Raw genomic sequence first — 22,148 nt, 5'->3', positions numbered from 1 at the left:
GTTCTGTTTCTCAAATTCATTATGACGACACTTCACAGTGGATGCTTTCCCACACGACCCAAGTGAACCGCAGGTACACCTGTTGGGTCTGCGAGTACTGCGTAACCCCACCCCGTGTCGTCACTAATGTGGGGGTCTCTTACTTTTCTCATCCTCCATCCGTGGGCTGTGGTAATGCACCAGTGGTTAAATAACTTAAAGAAAATCATTACAATGCGGGATTTCATCGAACCTGGCAACGTTTCACTTGCACCAGCACAGGAAAAACGGAGGAAGCATTGACTGAACGTAAAACTGAGACTACGTCAATGAACTACCAGTCAAGGAAAACAGGTGCCGATAGAGATGATAAAACTGTGGATCATTTAGGGGCTTTTGCGGTCCGAGAAATGGTCATTAACAAAACGTAAAACAGGAAAAGCTTATGATTTAAGTTACATTTCATAAGCCGTCGTACCGCTGCTGTCAGAGTATTCCGCATGCGCATTTCGGTGACGGGAATTTCCAGCAGTACTCACTGGAGGAGCCAACCAAGGCTGAACGAGCACCAACCACCAGCTAGCAGGCTCCATAGCAGGAAAGGTAAGACGTGATGGTTGTTGCGTCTGTGACAAAATCTAGGGTGTAATTAGGAATACGGGACGTAGTTCCGAAAGGGGGATTTTCACTTGCCCGCATGAGCACATTTGGAGATGATGGATGCAGGACAAGGAGGCGCCGATTAATTTATCCGTGCTGCTGCTGCTGCTACGCGGAGGGAAATGGGCGTTCACTGCCCTGGGCTGGAGTGGGGGGCCCATGCCAGTGACAGCCCAGATTGCTAGCTAGCAAGCTACATATGCTTAGCTAGCTAACACTGTCGAATTGCTTAGAGAATACAATGGCCAACTACTTAATACGATATATATTTGTTTGAAATGTCTGTCACAACAAGACTGTCTAACCAATGATCTGGGTACATGGCAATCGTTACTAGTTCAGTGATGATGCGCAGCATAACGCTGGATTCCATCCTAGTGATGATGTAGCTAGCTAGTGTAGCTAACTACACTTAAACCAACCTCTGCACAGTATATCCTTTAATATAAATGTTACTTCAGCCTCTGTTAAGTATCATTCGGTATAGAGTAACTGTCTTGGGTGCTTATGGTACCGTTCACAGGTAGCGAGCCATATGCAACGTTGAATGTCAAAAGCTGGGTGAAGATCGTGCTGGAAAATGATGTAAAGAGAATGTCTAGATTAGCTCGCTCTGCATAATTAAACGTCTCGTTTGACGTAAATCAAATTGGAATTCTGTGCCGTGTTATATACGGGTAGATAGATGATGTAGCTGCAAGATGGACAATGCGATTCTGCAGAGCAAAGCAGGAAAGAAAACGAATGCATGTCCCCTATCCAACCCACACACTGTACGTTGTTGGTATGAGTGGGTGTGAGTGTCTGTTTCCATCTATCTCACTAAACATCTCCCTTTTTCGGCGCTGGTGGAATGAATGTAGATTCAGTGATGAGGCGTCCTCATGGGTGTCTTGTGCCAGAATCGCTTTTGCACACTGCTCGGCTCTGCACGTTCTCTATGTTCACGTCGTATTCTTGTCATTGCAGCTTGTCGCTAGCGATGGAAATGCACACTGCTTTGGCGTTGCCCCTGCCTGCTCAGTGACCTTAAACACTCAACAGACTCACGCAATTGAGCAAGAAGGACATCGGGTGGATGCCCATACAACTCTCGAGGGCCTGAGCCTTGAGGAGCCTCTTGACCACGCTGAATTAGGAATACAGCCGTCTGGTCACAGTGAAACCAAGCCAAGATGCCCACAACCCCCGGCCACCCCTTTTAAAACAGGAGGCACTTCAATTGAGTCCTGTGTCATTCAGAGCATGGTGGCTGCTCTCTGATTGGGCCCTGAGGCTTGTCCCTGTGCCTTAACCCCGCCTCCAGTCGTCAGTGGATTGTGTGTGTGTGTGTGTGTGTGTGTGCCCCGAGATGGCGACAGGGAGGGCCGCGTGAGAGAGGCGTTCCTGGTTTGGGGCATGCGAGCAAAAGCGCGAGGGCGGTCTCACGGCTGACTTTGTCAACTGCCGCCAAATGGATGCCAAGCTGCGAGAGGACCTGTTCAGGAGGTACGTGGCGTCCCTGGAGAGACGCCTGGAGGACGGAGGGGGCCGGAGCGGGAGCGGGGGCGCCCCCGAGGGAGCCAGGCAGGGGGACGGCGAGGCCCTCCTCTCCACGGCCACGGCCCTGCTGGGGGCCTACCAGCCAGACCCCGGGCAGCGCTTCCGGATGGTGCGCTTCTACGAGGTGGTGGACAAGGCCCTGCGCTGCCAGAGGGGAGGCAGTCTGCGGGGCCTGGAGAGAGCCTTTCACACCCTGGAGACCTTCTGCACCAACCTGCTGCTCTTCCCCTGGAAGAAGGAGTTCCGCTGCATCAAGGTAGGCTCTCCTCCACAGGCCCGGCGAGACCGCTGGAGCTCGCACGAAAGGGCTGGTTTGCGCTGTGCGAGACAAAACCTGTTGTGTTGCTCTCAAAGCTGAGCTTCCCGTTTTTGTGCCATGATATGAGTTTCCCTTTTTGACATAAAAAAAATAAAATATATATACATATTTTATTATTTTATTGTAGTCTTTTTTTTTTTTTTACAAAAAAAAGATGCGTATTCGGCATAGCGCTCTTGCTTGGTGTAATTCCTCACCCGACCTGAAGGTGTCCTCTCTGGTGTTGCAGACCTTCACCGGCCCGTATGTGTACCACCTCCAGTCGGCCGTGTGCGACGCCGACCTCCGCGCCCTCCTGCGCTCCATGGGCTACTCCCGCGACCACGAGCTGCAGTACCACGTGCGCGAGCACCCGGGCGGGCCGGCCCACCTCCGCCAGCTGGCCTTTGAGCTCTTCCTGGCCCAGGCCGAGTGTCGCCTGCTGGGGGAGGTGGTGTCTCTGGCCCGGGGGACCGCCAACGAGCTGGAGGCCCTGGAGCTGAGGAGGGGCTGCCGGGACGACGCGGCCGGCTGCGCCGAGGCGCTCCGCCGGCGGGACAGCCTGGGTGCCGACGTGGCCCGGCTGTCGGTGCGGCCGGCGGACGCCGAGCGCGCCCACCCCCCCCACCACCTGAGGCGAGGCGGGCGGCCGTCCAAGTCGGTGGACGTGACGGACGGGGCGGGCCACTGGCACGCGGCGGCCCACAAGCCCGTGCTGAAGGCCTCGCTCAGCCTGAGGAAGGAGCCGCTGTTCGTGGACGCCGAGGAGGACCTGAAGGACGAGATCCTCCGGCCCGCCGCCTCGCTCTTCTCGGCGGCCGCGCCGCCCGCCTACAGCCCCGTGGCCGACTTCTTCCCCATCCAGTCCCCGCCCTCGGGCGACCCCTACTCCTCCTACCACCTGTCCTCGTTGGACGAGATCGACCTCTACACGGAGAGGGGCGGCGCGGGCCTGGGGGGCCGGCAGACCCCCTCCCGCCCCCCCTCCCGGGACGCCAGGGACGGCTGGGTGCTCAAGGCCCACGGCGGGGGAGGTGGCGGCGGGGTGAAGTGCCAGGGCTGTGGGCTGGCCTGCTCCAGCCTGGCGTCCTGCCAGAGGTGCGACATGATCCTCTGCCCCGCCTGCCACGAGGTGGACCCCTCCCCCTGCTGCGGCCTCCAGGACTACCCCCCCAAGTCGCCCCGGCCCCTGGACGGCTACATCCCCGTCAAGGAGAAGCTGTCGGTGTACTCGAACGCGCACTCTCACCCCCTCACCCTCACCCACCCCCAGATGGTGGAGAAGCCTCTCATGGTCACCAAGCTGTTTCCCAGCAAGTCGGTCGCCATGGCGCCGCCCATGGGGGCCAGCAGCGCCGTCCTGGGCGGCTCGCGCTGCGGCTTCTGCAACAAGCCCGGCGCCTCGCACACGTGCGTCAACTGCTCCAAGGTGTCGTGCGACACCTGCATGGGTGTGTACGCCAAGGACGTGTGCACCCGGAAGAATCCCCAGCACAGTTTCGTGCCCAACCATCAGCTCAACTTCAAGTCTGGCACCATATCACACCTGGTCTACCGATGAGCCAGGTGCACAGGGAGTCCTGTTCCAAACCCCGCCTCCCCCCCCTCCCTCTTTGTCTTATCTGTCTCTCTCTCTCTCCGCCTTGCTCTTTCTCTGTTTCTGAAAAATCTTCAGAGCTCTCCCTTTTTTTCTCTCTCTCTCTCTCTCTCTCTCTCTCTCTCTCTCTCTCTCGTTCCTTCTCTCTCTCTCTCTCTCTCTCTCTCTCTCTCTCTCTCTCCCCCCCTCTATCCGCCCCCTTGAACTTTGTACATTCTCTGTCTTATTATCAGATGCCGGGCCCTGGGACGCGCCCCTGTCCCAGAGAACCATGTCAGCTCAACGCTCTGTACAACTTCTGGCCTCTCCCATCCCCATTGCCGCCATGCGCTCTTAAGTAGTCAAGTGATGTTGTAGTGCTTCCCAACCCCTCGAATCTTGTCCTCCTTCAGAAAACGAACGGGGGGCAAGAAAAGAAGAAAGAGAGAGAGAGAGCTGCACGCCCAAATGAAGGCCGTCCGAACACGCGCGCGCGCACACAGACTCTGCCTTTGGCTTCTGTGGTGAATCTCGTGTGGCCAAGACTTGTGAACTTGCATTGTGTTCAAATGGAGGACGTTTTTAAAACTTGAAAATGATCACCGGGTGGAAACAAAACTAACAGAACAGTAACCTTACACTGGAATTCAATAGTATATATAAATATATATATATATCTATATATTTTTTAATCGTATCTTTAAATCTCAAGAACAATGTGAGACTGTTAGAAATGGGAGGGGGTGAATATGGGGTTATAAAGTGTATCTGTTGGAATGGCATGGGGTGTCTTGAAAGGATTAGAGACAATTGTCAGATGCCCTCGATTCTATTTAAATGAGAATGCCTTGTAAATGTACCCTCTAATGTTAATGATGGTGTCTGACTGAGGTTTACATGCTGCTGTTGAAATATTGCCTGTGGAGACGGTGTGGTGTTTTATTGACTCACTGGTAAAATAACTTTTGTTCGATTGGTTTCAACCCCTCTCTCCTTTGTTCTCACTTCTCCAAACTGACAGATGGTTTTCCGTTGACTCCAGTTTTGGTGTTTCGGGGGGGAAAACCTTCGTCAGAGGTGTTGAGGTGTTAACAGAACAGCCACTCGGTGTCAGATCATCCTAGATCCATGCTACGTCATCGCTGGTTGTTTCAAGAGGAGGGTTTTAAGTCAACCAGCTAACTTGATTACAAAAAACAAAAACAAAATCCCAGGAACTTTATGACATGTATTGTTATGGAAATAATAATCTTGTAGCTGTTACAGCTACTCATTCAACATCAGCAGTCTTTATATTCAAAAATAATTTCTCCCGCACCCCCTCATCTGAAGATAAGTTAAATTCAGCAATCATGCTGTTTGGAACACATCCCAATTTTTGGCAGCATTTTCTTTTCACAGACAATGTGTTTATTACGGCCTACAATCCAGCATTCAGACAGCATTTATGACCTGACACAGTTGACCGGTCTACCTCAAATGGTTATGTTGGAAATTCAACCGAAGCTCCGCCTCCCAGTTCAAAACCGCCCTAGATTCCCTGTCTTGTTCTAATAGCTTCTAGTTTCCCTTAGCTTACCGAAGACAGCACTGTAACAAAATGCCTTATGAACTTAGCACAACTGTGTTACCCTGCCATAGAGAACTCTGGTAGATTGCCGTCACCCCTTTGCTCTTAATTGTCATTTGAGCCTTTTGTCAACGGACCGTGTGACGTAGCTTCAGGGCTTTACGTCAAGCACGCGTGTCGTGGGGGGCATTGCAGCCAGGAACTTGATTAGACCCTATAGTGTAGCCGGGAGGCCAGTATTTGGAGTGACCCGACCGAGACTCGCGTCTGTCTGGCAGTGTCGTAGGGAGTTGTGCTGTGACCTCATCCGCTTGGTGTGGTGGTCATCTCTGGCGTTGGCTGTGTTGTGTTGCATAGCTGTTTTGATGGTTTTTTCTCCTTTCTGGTCTGTGGTCAGCTCATTCCCCTCAGTCTGGGCCGGCGACAGAAAATAGAACAAAAGGGATACAATCATGTCTACCGCCTTTTATTTTATTTTTTTAAGAGGTTGAGCAAAGTGAAAATGTTGAGCCTGTCTCTCTCTCTCTCGCTCTCTCTCGCCTCAAATCGCTAACTGAAGAACACATCAAATAGGGCCGTTGTTGAAGGCCTAACACTTTTGGGTGCGTCTTCATTGTTGAATGACTGGCCTTTTTACGAGTTGCCGGACATATTGTATTCCGAATCCCCAGGATGTCGGCAGAACGGAAGCTCCTCAACTGGGGAGACTCGACTCTGTCACCTGACCCTCGCATTGTTTTCCTGTTTTTGTTTTTTGAACAATCACCACCAGAAGGCAAGCTGGGCTTTCTGTTTTGTAGCTGGAGTCTAACGATTGTAGTGAACGGAAAATCGCTGGACGACTTACTGAGATCCTCTTTCGATCTGGCGAAGGACCTTGCTACACACACACACACACATCTATGCGTTTCTATCACCATGTGACCTCCCGTGGGCAGAGTCTGGTTAAAGACTAAGGGCTATCGTTGCAGTTCTGTGACTGCTGAGGGTGGTCGTGCGTCACCAGGTCGCAGAACGGCTGACCAGCAGACCCCCGGCGGCCCCTTGTTCCGTCCGTCCAATCAACGTGTCGGACTGGAACCGTCCCGAGAAGGGGTTCATTCGGGGGCACGTTCCCCAACGAATCTGACACTGGCACTGGCGTTTTCTAGATCTCGGCCTTGAATGCACCGAGCCCATTTGAAACATTGGTTTTATTTATCACCCCCCCTCCCATCCACCCGACACTTCCGTCCAGTGGGGCTTTGCACGTGCGACAGAGGATGAACACTCGCGCTCCTTCCATTCCATTGAAGTGGTGCTGGTGTTTTTGTATTTGTATATCTCCCTCAGCTCCCCCCCCCCCCCCTCCCCCAGGCTGCATGCTCTATAGGCCCACTTCTCCCCCCCCATCTGCTCTCCGTACCTCGACGGTCTCACACCTGCACCCCTTCCTGCTCTGTACCCCTCCCTCTCTCTCTCCCTCTCTCGCTCAGGCCCCGCCTCCAACTGTTGGCACTGTGGAGCACTGCACAGCGTTTGGTTAGAGAGTACCAGAATCTGCCCTTTCCCCCCACACACCCCCAATATCAGTTCACAGGAATACAGGAGGTAGGGGAAGGAGAAGGGGAAATAGCCAAAATTGTTAGTAGGTGGAAAAACTAAAAGAATATATAAACGTACATGAATAAATGAGATTTTTTTTCTAAATAATTTCAAGAATAAAATTCTGATAAAAATCAATCCATATTTACTCCTTTCTTGCTCCTACTGTTTATTGATTTTGTGGGTTATGTATTGTAATTCAGAGCTTGGTTGACCATATCGCTGCACGTGATGTATTGTTCCTGTCTTACCAGCAGGTGGAGCCCTCACATCGGAAAGAATCACAAGCTGTAAATGAGAAACACTCACATGCATACAGTACATACACATGAACAGGTTTACACATACACATTGTTGAACACTCACAAATTCACACATGCATCTGTTGCATATTACAAACAAAAGTGTTGACATGCTTATGTGCAAGTGTTTTTCCGTTGCATGCCCTTACATGTAGATGTGTGTGCTGATATTTCGGAAGTAGCCTACAGGAGCCGTCTCCGTGCAGACATCTGTCAAACCCAGTTGAGCCGTTCAGAGAGCCTGGTGGCCATACGTGATTACTCCAGGGAACATGTTTCAACCTCTCTGCAGTCTGGTGGTGGATTTTACATCACTCCAGCCAACTTGGCATTGCACATGGGGACCTAAGTCCCTGAAACCCCATTTCCTAAACTTCCGAACAAACAAGTTGTTGTGCGTAGTTTCTAGACTAGAGGCAGTTTGGTATTGGAACCCAAGGCAGACGATTTTAACTATGCTGGTTTTAAAATGTTTCAGCACTAATTTGAAGGGGTGTGTCCACATACTTGTGAGCATGTAGATTAGCGTTTCTCTGCTATACAAACCTGAATTGGGAATTTAGGACATCCTAAACCAAAAAAGTACGGTGACAAATGATTGCAGCAAGGACCTTAAAGACAACATAAGATGTATTTGCTTTTACAGGACGAGGGCCATTCATATAGTAGGCTTTCTGGTTATTTTTTTACGAGCGAACATTGTAGTTAATCCTGGCATTATTCAACGGAAACTACCTTAGAGAATCACCAGCCATATGCTAATGTGCGAGACAACTAGCTGAGAATAGATTGCGATCTGTTGCAAAATATGCTACATTTTTGGAGGAATACTGTTTACACCGATACAACAACAATTTACTATAAAAGCGCTTGATTTATGTCTTCTTTACAGGATGTATCATGTCGTGGAGAAAAACTGGTTGGGATTTTAGCCCAATGCTGGACCTTTAAAGAAAATGGGGTAAGTATACTTTAAATCTATAAGAGTATCATGTCACCAATTCTTCCAAGTTGTACATGACATCTGTTTTTGGATTAAGTTTATTCATTTTAATATCAATAGCAATTTGCTAAATACTATGTACATAAACTGCATTCCACTTTCATTTCTGTACAGATGATTCTACCACTGCCACACGGCCTAGCACTGTGTCCCTGGGAAATTAGATGGTAAAGTGATGAATGACTGTTTATAACAGTGACAATCATTGTATGAGCCATAGCAACCCTAAAGGCTGTTTGCATGACTTCAAACTTTTGCATCATCAGATGCCATACCCCTAGTTGTCAAGTCTGGTCTGGTGGAGGAGAACCCATAGGGGGCCCAGGAAAACAGCTGGAAGCCAGGCCAGTGCAAATATAAGACAGTCCAAAAATACTCAAACCAATTACAACTCATTGTAAGGCACTCATTGTAAAGTTGTTCTGATCGTGGGGGAAACATATTTGTTTAAATGTTGTCGTACTAATGCTTTGTATACCCCATTCAGCTGTACCATCTTAGGCAAAGACCATTCAAGGTAACATTTGTTATTTACATCAATGTTACAGCTAATCTAGACGAACCACAATGTATGCCAATCATGTAAACTCGTTTTACTTGTCCTTAATGACAGACACATTACAGGTTATGCTCCCGAAGATGGAGACATTGGAGGAGAACCAACGAGAGGCTCTCCTATTCAGGCGACGACAGGGCAAACATGCTGAAGAGGTGCCAGTGATGGACCTACAGGTGGCCCAAACACAGGCTGAACTCCAAGACCTTGAGGAGCACCTCAAGGTGCTGGAGTTCTGTAACAGAGTGGTAGGTGTTTGGAAATGCCATGAACTATGGCTTACACGCAGCGTTCAACGTTCACATTGGTGCTGACAATAAGTTGTAATTGCAGACGCTGTGACGCTGTGATGAAGTGGAAGACGGGACTGGGAGAGAAGGCTGTGGAGCTCCTCATAGCAGAGACACTCAAACGCCCCGGCAGCCCATTCAAAACAAACCAGGTGAATGAATCATGATTGCACCTTTCATATCCAACCTTTCACATGGCTATGTGACAAAAGACTACAATCCCATGATATTTTTTGGATGAAGTATATTATTTTAGATGGGATTTTCAATGACTTGTATAGCCCCTTTCACACGTGCCATTATGTTGATAGGACAACGTAACTGTGTTAGCTGAGTGGCTGTCACGCTGCATCTCATGAGGAAAGTTCGTCAACGTAGTAGCCTAACGTTTCCCTCTCCATGCCACTTCTTACGGTGTGCTGTTGCTCAGCTAGTGTGAATCTGTGCACGCTCTCCTATTCGAGATAGTATCTCTGTCACGTGTACACGGCTCCCCTCAAAAAACCCCAGTCCCCAGGTGAAAGCCCGCATATATTTAGATTGGGATAAAAGCCACGGCGCGCTCATCTAAATATAGGCCAAGATGAAAGGAAGAACTCCATTCGCTAAATTTAGATCCGAGAAAAGCCACATAGATACATTTGGACCTGGGAGATGAGGAGAGGGTTTTATAGGCTAGTCTTTATTAATAGTTGATGCCACTGACAATTTCGGTGAAAACAATAGTGGCAAGCCTTCGCATCTCTTGTCTCAGCATGTTTGGCTGTGGTGCCGAGGGAGCTGCAAGTTTATCTTCTCCTAGACGGGAACTGCTGAGATGGAACTGATGCTGTCAGAGGAAACCTCCAGTGTCAGGTGAGTCCAGATAGTCGATGCTTCTTGTCCATCCCCCAAAACGTCCAAGCATACACACAGTGTATCATAGGAGATAGATTAGGATTTTACGATCGATTTGGACCAGATCACCAGGATTGTCTGTAGGGAGTCAGATGGCTGAGCGGTGAAGGAGTCGGGCTAGTAATCAGAAGGTTGCCGGATCGATTTCCCGCTGTGCCAAATTACGTTGTGTCCTTGGGCAAGGCACTTCACCCTACTTGCCTCGGGGGGATTGTCCTTGTACTTACTGTAAGTCGCTCTGGATAAGAGCGTGTGCTAAATGACTAAATGTAAATGTCTTGGTGTCGTCAGTGCTAGCGGTTGATTTTGGATCCGGACTCTTGAGTGAAAGCTCTCCAGATCAGTTTTGTCTTGAACCAACACGTGGCATGCCAAACAAACGTGCTCTATTCTGGCCCGGGTGTCTGGAAGCTTCCCTTATAAGGCACCAGGGACCGCAACATCCCATGAACACTTGCTGCAGGCTCAGCTCCAGGAACACGTCCATCGGGGGGCGCCATGGAGACGGTGAGGAGGAAGAAGATCTGCACCGTCAGAGGAGGGTGTGTGTTTGTGCGTTTGAGAATGTGGGCCGACCAATATTCTGCACCCCCACACACACGCACACACACACACACACGCACACACACACACACACACACACACACACGCACACACACACACACACGCACACACACACACACACACACACACACCCCTAGGGGATGTCAAGACTGGACAGATGAACAGTTCGGCAGCCTCTCCCAGGCTGAAGGAGGACAGCGAGATAATGACACACCCTACAGCTTTGACCCTTTCAGCGGAGCCTGCACAGTCAGCATCGGCAGTGCCATGCTATGTGTTGGGGAGCGAAGCCGAGAGTGAACTTAAACGCAATTACATTTCATTAGGCTGCTCAGACCGATATTGGGACAAACAAACTAATTAAACGCGCCGAGGCCTGACTCTCCTGTTTAACCTCTGTGTTTTTCCCGCATTTTTTCGCTCCAACTGAATTAACCCCATTGTTGTTCTCGGTGTGTGTTTTTTCTATATTTTGTTAGTTTTTGTGTGTGTGTGTGTGTGTGTGTATTTATTTATTGGTGACTGTATTTATCTTTGCAAAGACCTACAGAAATCTGAACCCAGATGTAAAACCATGGTGGTAAACGGTGTTGGAAGATGAGAGCAGAGGCATGGAGAGGTAGATGGAGCTGGAAGATTTGACTTTTACTCTGCCTCACCTTGATGATTCAGACGACACGCACACACTCAGACGGGGTCTCATTCTAAGGTGGCAGATGTGAGTAGGAGCCTGCCTTGTGTAGGAGTGCTCCAAGGACGTGTGTATGTGTGTGGAGGTGTGCGCGCGCCTGACTGAGAGGTTGTGTAGAGTGCTTGGAGTGCACGAGTGGTTCTTCTTGCTGGGTAGTTGAGTATTAGAGGGAGAGCTTGACTCTGAACCCTTGTGTTTTGTCAGAGTTCAAACAGCCCTTGACAGCAACACCCACACACACACTTCATGACAGTAATGACATTATATTATCATCACAACAGCATGATTGTACACATTCGGAAAATAAGAAGAAAAAATCTCTAGCTGTCAAAGTGCTTTATTTGTCACCATCTTACAAATAACATGCCAACATCAGGACAGTGAAGTCCCAACATTTACTAGCATAATATAAAGAACTAGAGCGGTTACAATTTCTGGGGAAATTGTAGGGTGTGCTTGCTTACTTGCGTTGGTTGCAGGGGTCCATATTTAAATTACATTTCTGTATATTTTATATTAAAATGCATAGCCTACTTATTATTTATAAAGATTACATAGATTTAAAAGCATATTTTTTTCTGCTCGTTTACAACTCAAAATACTAAGAGTGAAGAGTAGAATGAAATAGTTGTCTACTCATTTCCCCTGCAAGAGGGAATGGTGATCAGCAACCTCATAGTTGAATCAAAACGAATACATTTGGCAGACCAGTGTAAAAATTGACCTAATCTCTATGAATTAAACGTAATTGTAAGTTTTTCCCTTCTCGTAATATTTTCAGGCATTTAGCCTACTCATGTTGCATTCATTTAATAATAAAGAACCCCATTTAAAGCTTATTTAACAACGACGTTACCAGCAGCTATCTCAGAAGGAATCGTGATTCAAATAGTACCATCTGCTAACTGAAAATATGCCCCCAAAAACGTAAATAAGCTTGACATTTATTTGTGGGAAAATCACTCATTCATAAAAATGTCAGTAAAAGCGACCATTGTCAGTAACAAGGCAAAATGCGTTATAGCCCTGCTGTGTGGAGAAGCTGCCCCGGTAAATTGTAGGCTACAACTACTACTACAGTAGACTGTCTTGGTAGCAATTGCGTTGGTTGAATTCCATTTAACGTTACTTCCGTTGTACGTTCTAGGCTGAAATGAATTATTTTTGTGAACAGATTGAAGTTTAGGCTGTGGCAATGAAGTTCAGGTTAGTAGTCACTTGTCAGCTAGTTTCACCTATTGAAAGACTTTTGATTTAAGTAATGGTAGTGCCGAACATGTGCCGTTTGACTTCCTACGTAGGCTACTGTACTGTAAACAGCTGTGGAGATGTTTTTTTTTATAGCTACTGTACTAGACTAGGCTACAGTACAGCGTTGCCGTGAGCTACACTGGTTTGAAACCACAGGTAATGATAATTTCACCAACAAATCGTTTACTTATAATCTAATGTCATAATAAATCCTACAATGAAAATGTAATCGTGAGGAATGTTTATTTTAACGATTGAAAACAGATGCATCATAGACCGCTGTAGTATGTGTTGCCCGGACAACAGAGGCTAATGTCATGATGCTAATGCTTCAGTGAAATAGTAGACTACTGTTTCCGAAAGTAGATATAACTACTTCCTTATATCAGCTTATATTGTTTTTGATATCACAAAGTAAAATTAGTAAATAGTTATCACCCTGTCCTATTTGCTTGTGGCGTTTCTGCAGCTCCCTTGCAGTAAAGCAGTTAGCCTAGCTATCTCCCAGAAGTTAACAAGCTGCTAAACTAATGTTCTGCTAGAGGTAGTTACGCGATATTTCTTGACGTTAGTGACGTCAGTAGCGTCAGTGACTGTGGCTAGCAAGTTAGCCACTGTTAGCTTCACTTTTGCCACAAAAACTTAATTAAAACCTAAACCGTGCAACGGTACATAAATCCCAATAGAACCAACGCAATCGCGACCAAGACGAACCTTTTGACATCAACGTTGTCTATGTAGTCCAAATATTGACTGAGCCTTAGGGGCGCGAAAATAAACAATAATAATAAATAATAAATATATATGTGAGATTACAATGGTTTGTGCTCGCCGAAGGCAAGCACACCCCAATAAAATCAACATAGCATTTTGAATAAGTAGAAAAACAAAACAGAAATTTACAGAGTGTAGGAATGGGGAATACATTGTTAGTTGATCATACTGTATGAGCGCGTTGTGTATAAAGAACCAAACAATATAAACAGTAATAAACAAAAAAAACTGCATGGAGAGTGCGGAGCCATTGTCGGTGAGACCTTCCCCTACAGCGCACTGGACGAAAGCAAACTTGTTGCCCGGTCAACTATCTAGAACTCAGTTTGCAGGTCAAGAAATGCCTGTTAAATTGATTATGTATATGTTTTATGCCAACAATAGCTGAATATTTCATCAAATACTCCTATGACATGTATAATAAATGCCAACAAGATATCAGAAACAAGCTGAACGGAATAATGGTCAACAAGTTGATTTTCTTCCTCCATATTTTTCCCCAGTTTAGGGGCCTTTGCAGTGCGACTATGTTAAGTCTATAGCGAGCAATGGTCTATTAACCGGAGAACCCCTTTGTGGCCATATCAGTTTCCAGATCCTGGTTAGTTCTGTGCTTCTGTCACAGTACTCTCTCTGTGAAAACGTTTGGTTGATGTCAGGTTATTTGATAAACAGGCAGCTTGGTCAGCACTTTCACCGTTCATTAGCCTCCTCATTATCCTCTCCACATTTTCTCCTCAATGGTTTATTCAGCAATTGATTTCCAGTTCTTTGGTCCAATGCCAATCAGCATTCTCCTCTTTCTCTGACAGTCAGAATACATTGCTGCAAGTGAGTCAATTCCTACTGCAGCTGCGCGCACATGGACTCTCATAAACCTGCATTATTGCAGATTATTCATGAAAAAAAGTTGTCATTGTTTGTACAACGCATATAAAAGTTGTAAAATGTTGTTGTTATTAAAGCAGAAAGGAAATCATTTGTTACGGGTACAATCAAGGCAAATGTATCAAAGTTCGTAGAACAAAGAAACCCCAGGACAACAATAGGACAAAATGAACATGCTCACTAGGCTGGTTCTTATTCTGTCCTGAAGAAATACTTAAGTAAATCACAACACCTCTCTTCCTGATGGGTGGCCATACATATAGATAAATCAGTTCACCTAACCTCCACAATATAGGCACCTGGATGCTTTGGCAATGTTCACTGTACTCAACGTGGATCATTTTCATGTTTCGCATCAAACAGCAACACTGGTCTCCCTACAGACTCGTCAGTGGAAGAGAACAGTCTCCACCGGATTGAGGGCAACATCGCTGGCATGCTAGCCGGGGTGAGAAGCAGCTGAGAGCATTCTCCAGTCAGCAAACACAAAGAGACGAATGCTCCGAGGACGGCTGGGAGAAGCCTCTGACAGGACGTGCATGGTAAACAGAGTGGTTCTCATGCTTCGACACGACATGCGCGCCCATGATTACTGGATGAGTCTGTGTGTGTGTGCGCGTGTGCGTGCGTAGAAGCGTATGCGTCCGGCAGAGCACACTGTAGTCAACGGCGAGCAATCGACCGGCACTTGCATAATGGCAGCCGAGTACACAAGAGGACTTTTTGCGGAGAAGAACGCGAGACTGCAGGAATGTCATTAGGAAAGGCTGTGCCTCTCAGTGCACAGCTCCTTCCACTACATGGAATATGCCGCGCACATAGCGACCTCGAAGGTGTCTCGTCTCCTCACGCCAACTCTCTTGACCATTTCCTTGTTTGAGTCCGTGTTTCGTTTGCGTGTGTACTGTGTCACACGCAAACGTGTGTGAGACCTGTTGGTGTACTCGCCATGTTGACACAATGATTGAACAGGACAAGTTGCCGGATGGGGTTCCGTGTGGGACACACTCTGCCCACATGGATGTTGAATGTTGTTCAAAGAAGACATGCTATATCTGTTGTCTGATTGTGTAAGTATCTGCCTTATCCCCCCCCCCCCCCCCCTCTATACAGATGTACTGCTGTACTGGTCACTCTGGTTATCATCACCCTGCTGACGTTGGGCAGCAAGTTATCTCATTCCCCCAGCAACCCCACTTGAAGGCTTTCCTGTCGGCAAGGGGACTTGCCAGAGCAAGGGGACTGCCAGAGCAACGCCACAGGGTGCGTTTTGTGGTTGTGTGTGTGGGTGTGTGTTTGAGTAGAGACCAGAGCAAGTCTGCAGGCTGTGGACATATCTTTTATACAGTCGTTTCTTATTCAGATCTTCTTATTCTCCTTTCCTATGTAGGAGAAAGGGGTCCCATTAGTGTGCGCAAGGATGCCATTAGTGTGCGCAGAAGGTAAACGAGAAACAGGAGTCAACACTTGCTCATTCGCAATATCCTTAATCCAAAGCAATCTATGAGGATAGCATTTCATTCTACTAAGAATGATGACCAAAGCATGTTCAAACTTCTTTTCATTTCTTCTTTTTTGGTCCAGTTTGTAGAAGGTTATGGTTAAACATTCATCAAATACTTAAACTTCTGGGAACCATGCTGTGAAGCCATGTGCTTTCAACCCCCCAAAAGCCGTTTGCTGGGTGCTATCGTTATCCAATGGAGATCGAAGAAGCAAGTGTGCTGCAATCACGTGTCGCAGTAGGGTACATCTATCTGCACCGCATGTGGTCTGTTTTGTACGAGCACTGAAAGAGAGCAGTGGAGGAGGAGTGGAGGGGGGGGGGGTCACAGTGTGCGTCTGTGGCTATAACTGTAATGAAATGTACAGTATACTTCCAGATTGGAGTGTACGTATCGACAGGCTCGAGACGAATAAACTTCACAAACCTGACACACAACAATGGAGAATAAAGGGCTAGATGGATTGTGTCTTTGTGTTGTGTTTTGGATGGTGCCTGCGAAATGGAGAAAAAAAAAGAAACTAGAAAAAAACTAGAAAAACATCTATTTTCCTGTGATGCACTGTTTTTCTCCTCCCCAGACTTTTGCAAGTCTTTCGACACATCAGCCCTCCAACGAACAGGTTGGTTCTTCAGCCTGGGGCCTGACCTTAAGCAGCACTGAGATTCAGTCCCAAAAAATAAGGCTGATAAAATCCATGTAGCCACTGAGCAGCATTCGAACCCAGGTTTGCAAGCGAGTCCCAGTTTCTATCATTTACATCGACGTTCTTTCCTAACCTCTCTCCTTCGACACGCTCTGGGGAGCAGGCTTCGCTTTTCCCATGGAGGAGGAGCCTTTATGGGAATTTTGAAACGTACGCTCTCCCTAAACGTGTTATTATTCAGGCCATTAGCATTTCGTCATGCCTTCTTTGAAGACTAATACATTGGATTCCCAATGTTTTGGGGGTAGCGTATTTGGACACAATGCCTTTTGACACCACGGATACAGAGTCAAATGATGGCCAGGCCTCATGCTGGCGTGTATGACACGCGTCAGCATCGGTATACAGCGTTGCGTTCCGACGTAAGGCTGATGAAGCTTGTTAGTTGTGTCAGCATGACAAACGAGCGGCGGCTTGATCATCTGACAGACTGGGGAATGAGGAGCCTTCTTCCTTCGGTCTCCTCTGTCAAGTGAACTTCCTTCTTCAGCTCACGGAATAACACTCTCCTGACAGGGAGATCTCTTTGAACACACTTCTCAGACCAAGGAAAAAAGATCTGAGAGAGAGAGAGAGAGAGACAGAGACCGACTGACACAGAGCGAGAGATAGATAATAAGAGAGACAGAACATTTCTTGACCTTGCACTATTCGGGTTATAAGGTATAACAAGATACCCAGGTTGAAACCGCTGAAAGAATAAATATTGTTTTCATTCATTTTTTCTATGACATCATTCTAGGTTTAAGAGTTTCCAAGACCTATGCACTGACTGACAGTCAGCACCATCATTAAATCAAGCAGGATTGACACGCTTACCCTACAGTCAAGGCACTTTTTAAAAACCAATAACTTATCCACACTTTGTCATTGCTCAGTGCGACACAGAATAGTCGGCGCCCTTTTGCCTCCACCACCCCTGCCATATGTAGGGTTACAATGGACATTTGAATTTCTTTTCGCAAACCATAACTCACTACATTAAGTAATATTTTGTTTAGCATTAAAAAATAAATCACAGTCAGCTCATTCTATAATACAGTCTTCTGGCAACAAGATATGACCAATAAAGACAGGACTGTAGATTGTGGGATGGAATCAGGAATCTCTGGATAAATGAGTTAAGTTCGGAATGTGGATGGAAACTGTAATGATCAGAGACAGATAAAGCAGTAGGCTTTATTGAGAAGAGGAGTCAGAGAGGCGGGGTCAGGAAACGAACAGACAGAGCGACTGGGAACATCATGTGAAAGGCTTGAATGGAAGGCTATTTATAGACATGCGTGACAGAGTAAGGGAGGGAAATGACTCAGGTGAGTGGGCTGCAGTTTCTGAGACTGGGAGCGTTCCAAACTCTGGCAACTGGGATCTAGATATGGAAGCCACAACCGTCACATAAAGTAAGCAAATATGTTACGCTTGCGCTTCTGTCAATGCGCTTCAGAGGGAGAAAAAGAATGCCAAACCCACCTATTATATTTTATTTAGCAGTCCTTGTTGCAATTTAATGATTCTAATAAAAAGGCAAAGTAATCATGTATTGCCATTGTTTGTACAAGTTCATCATCACTGCATCAAAATGCATGAACAATGTAATATATACCCTGTTCAGTGCCTGTGATGCAGCAGGTGATTAAGATGTCAGTTAGTTGATTCTGTGTTAGTTTAATTGGACTTTGTGCACATTTGCAATGTGCCGGCAGAATGTCTGCATCAGTAAATACATGAATTCATGTGACAAAATGACTGTTACTGTGCAGGCCACAGTGATCTATACTGAAATAAAGTATCCACTTCATTTTGTCTCTCTGTTGCCAACATTTCATCCATAATGAAAACCCTTTGAAATAAGTTGATTCAATGTTAAGCCTGCAATCACCACTTCTCATCTGGCCATATTGGGGTTGTAAATACAAGTTAGATGACAATATACCCATATTTATTTGTGAATTGTCAATTGAAAGGTTGTCCAGCAAGAAGGCCCAAGTACTCGTTTTATGACGTCTAAAGCAATGGAAACCAAATAGGCTACTCGTTGTGTGGGTTTGTCTACAAAGCAACAAGCAAATAACCTTCCAGCTATACCCACTGAAATAAAGTACTTTAAATGTTGTTTTTCCGCACGTTAGCCAGCCTGAATTTCATCCATTACCGTAAGAAGTCCCTGCCCACCTGGTCACGCTTGTCTGTTACGGATTTCTGCTTGTACATTGACTGCCCTGTGATTAAACCTATCTTGGTTCCCTCTTAGAGTCTGTTTTTGTTACAGCAGTGCAGTAAACATGGTCTTGTATTTACTGTATTGCATTGACATAAATAATAGTGTGCCTGTCGTAAGCCTGTTTTGGCTCACTATATATCCATGGATAACACATACATCATTTTGATTCGCAAGATCAGAGGCTAGTGCAGTGCTTAACGGAGCTCAACCAGCTGAACATGGGATTCAAACATCGTCAAACGTAGCACTGCAAGTCCTTGGGTTTTGCAATAGACACGAGGTTCTCAAACTAAAATCCCAATATAAAACTTGCACACAGACAGACAGAGATTTCTCGCATCATAGTACCGGTATGGATACTATCACCTATTGCAGCTTTAAATGGAAGTGCCAGCCCAACTAGACGAGGCAGTAGCTTGGGTAATAAACTGGGCTTACTTGCCTCTAAAAATACTAACAATGTTTTTATTCTTAAATTTCCTCTGCACAGTTTTATGTTGAAAACATGTTTGGAATGAAAAATACACATGCATATAGAAATAATATGTCAACTGAATTAAACAAGATCCCGTAAAGCTCTAGGCCTATATTTGTCTTCCTTAATCAATTTGACACATGACTCACACTGATTTGCCACCCTCAGAAATTGATGTATCATGTCTTTTATATTTTTTGAGAGGACTGCATTATGGAAATGTTGTTCTGTTTCAGCGGTGATAGTAATGAGATATGCTGTTTATGCATAACTTTTCAAAATGCTGAATAATCAGTAGTTAACCTTCAAATTGTTAAACTTTGTTGTTAACCTGCATGCAGCCCGAACTGAATACATGTTATCACAGCTTAAGTTTTCCCAGAATTTGCAGTAAGCCCTATATCAATAATGACACATTTGACACAGCTGGTTAGTTTTTCCATGTACTCATTGTCATGTTGACGGAGCTGTTCAAATGTGACTGGTTAGTGGTAATGAGACAAAACTATATTATGTAGCCAGCATGTGCCAAATGCGTTAAGCCTTTAACATTTCACTCAGTGATATTTACCCTCCAATTTTTATGGACATTTTTTTTATAACTGCCCTGATGAGCAAGCAGATACACGATGGAAAGAATGTTTGAGTTATTAACCAAGTGATATTGAACATCCAGTCATGAAAGGAAAAAAGAATCTGTGTTGAGGAAAATAAATTGTTCAGTCAGGCGTACAATCTAAAATTAGAAAACTGTTTAATATATTTTTACTGTGAAGTGCTTTACATTGAGCTGGCTGGCTTGGATCAAGCTGCAGCTGCTGTTTAGCCCAGCAGTCAGTAGCATGGCCTCTCTCACACTCAGGTCCCTCACTCTGTCATTGACCTATCACTGTCATCGACCTATCACTATCATCGGCCTATCACTGTCATTGACCTATCACTGTCGTTGGCCTATCACTGTCATCGACCTATCGCTGTCATCTAATCTGTTTCTGACTGAGAAGCAACAGATTGATGGAATTGAGTAAAAAGCAAGCCTGCCGAAGAAGATGGACTGGTTGAGGGTTGGAGAACCCCCCTTTTTGGGGGGTTTGTTGGTCTTGGCTTAAATGAGAGCAGCATGGTAATGGTCGATTTTTGGCCTAACTTAGATACATTTTTAAGATAGTAAATCAGGTTAAAACCTAGTTTTTGGTATGCAGTGATGTACATGTTTGCAATAAAGTTGGCCAGTCAACAAAGCCCATAAGTAGTCCACATTTGATGGTGGAGACTGTGGTCACATTGCTAGCTAACTTTCAAACTAAACAGATCCTTTTTTTTATTGATCCCTTTAGGTGCACAGTAGTTTGCCAGGAGGGAGAGGCAGGGCGAACGAAAGAGGAAAACCTCATGAAACCATATTTGTTATAACAGCTGAGCTCGCAAAATGGTCTATGATACTGTAAAATGATGGAGTTGGCAACCTAACTACATTTGTGCCTATTCATCGTGTAATCTTTTGGTTCACTACCATAGAAACAGAAATGAAGGGTCACTCACAAGCCACATTAAAGATGAGAGCTCAAAGCAAAACAAGGAGCTTCTGAAGTATATTGGTGTTTTTGTGACGGGATTAGCAATATGCTGACGAACTTTGCCAAAGGTTAAACACTCTGCAAACGTGAAATATCCTACCATTTCCATGACAATGTGGAAGTTATTTATAACCAGTTATTTGCATATAATTGCACCATTTGCATTGAAGTGGTTATCTAAAGCCGGGATGAAAACATTGTTAGGTAGAAGATGGAATCCATTGAAGATTTTGTAGTGTTTTTCAACTTTCAATTAGCACTCTCTCACTTCTGTGCAAATTGAATTTATGTTGTTTACATACACAGGATTCAAGTGCAACACACAGAGCTACTTAGATATACTATATATAATTAAGCAATAATTTTTTTAATTTTTGCGCTGATTTTAGAACAGGTAAAGGGAGTTGTTAGGCATGACGCGAAGCAGAGCTTTTCTAAAACTGTTACTTCATTCTTCCGCCACTACAAATTATATTTCCTAAATAAATTGTTGCCACGCAACAGCCTGATGGACACCTTTGCCGTGTTTTTTACTTGAAATTTGTGATGCGCGGTAATACGGAATGGTAAAGAATGTTATGAGGACAACCTGTAAGGTTATGCTGGATTTTACAACGGCATAGAACGCGATATAGCCAATTACAATCAAGGATGGGAACAACCAGTTTTAGAATTTACAATTTACACTATTCCACACACATTTCCACAGTGCCTTTTTTAAATTATAAAAGGTATAGCTATAGGTATAGTAGGTATAATATATATATATATAGGTATAGTAGCCACACAGTAATGATCCTCAATAGCAGGCTCAATATAGGTACACTACACACACGTAAATATTTAAATAGGTAAATATTTGTCTAACAAGCATTGTGTACATTTTTTGAGAACAATTTTCTCAGGCTTTTTTTACCCATGAAAATAAAGAACATATGTACCAAACTGACCTGTAGATTTACCAGGACATATGGAACAATCAGTTTCAGCTGATTTGTCATTATAGAGAAAGATATTGTAGAAGTCTTTTAATCCCAGATTCCATGTGTACTTATGTATGTATTATTCACACTTGATCTAATTAGTTTCTGTGGGACTAACTAAGGAATAACTAATAACCCTGCAAATATTATTTACCAGTTTCAATCGATTTGGTCTAGATCCAATCACAAGACAAAGGTTTGCCAGTTGTTTGAATTATAGAAAACAGGTAGTGAATGATGTATGGTTGTTTAGAGG

At 45.5% G+C, this 22,148-nt stretch overlaps 1 protein-coding gene across 9 annotated transcripts; it reads left to right on the top strand.

Moving 5' to 3' along the window:
- The first annotated feature begins 122 nt into the window (after positions 1-122).
- spata2 (spermatogenesis associated 2) lies at positions 123-18,427 on the top strand. Of its 9 annotated transcripts, none has more exons than XR_014732065.1 (11): positions 7,635-8,093; positions 8,404-8,472; positions 8,629-8,681; positions 8,781-9,031; positions 9,128-9,318; positions 9,404-9,512; positions 10,115-10,215; positions 10,669-11,539; positions 14,809-14,967; positions 15,539-15,688; positions 15,816-18,427. XR_014732065.1 is itself a non-coding variant. In XM_084680259.1 (4 exons), the coding sequence occupies exons 2-3, from the start codon at positions 2,093-2,095 to the stop codon at positions 4,038-4,040; spliced, it is 1,656 nt and encodes a 551-aa protein (XP_084536385.1). In that variant the 5' UTR covers positions 135-582; positions 1,609-2,092; the 3' UTR covers positions 4,041-4,045; positions 4,310-7,347. The 9 variants fall into 9 exon arrangements, 2 of the variants coding, with proteins under 2 accessions (XP_084536385.1, XP_084536383.1); XR_014732070.1 differs by having other exon boundaries at positions 10,115-11,539; positions 15,816-15,867; positions 16,010-18,427; XR_014732067.1 differs by lacking the exon at positions 7,635-8,093 and adding an exon at positions 123-582 and having other exon boundaries at positions 10,115-11,539.
- The last annotated feature ends 3,721 nt before the right edge of the window (positions 18,428-22,148 follow it).

The sequence above is a fragment of the Hypomesus nipponensis genome, chromosome 18 (assembly GCF_054491055.1).
Source record: "Hypomesus nipponensis isolate SF chromosome 18, ASM5449105v1, whole genome shotgun sequence".
Classification (NCBI taxonomy): Eukaryota; Metazoa; Chordata; class Actinopteri; order Osmeriformes; family Osmeridae; genus Hypomesus; species Hypomesus nipponensis.
Note: the sequence above shows the minus strand (reverse complement) of the source record. Positions and strands in the feature narration are given on the sequence as shown.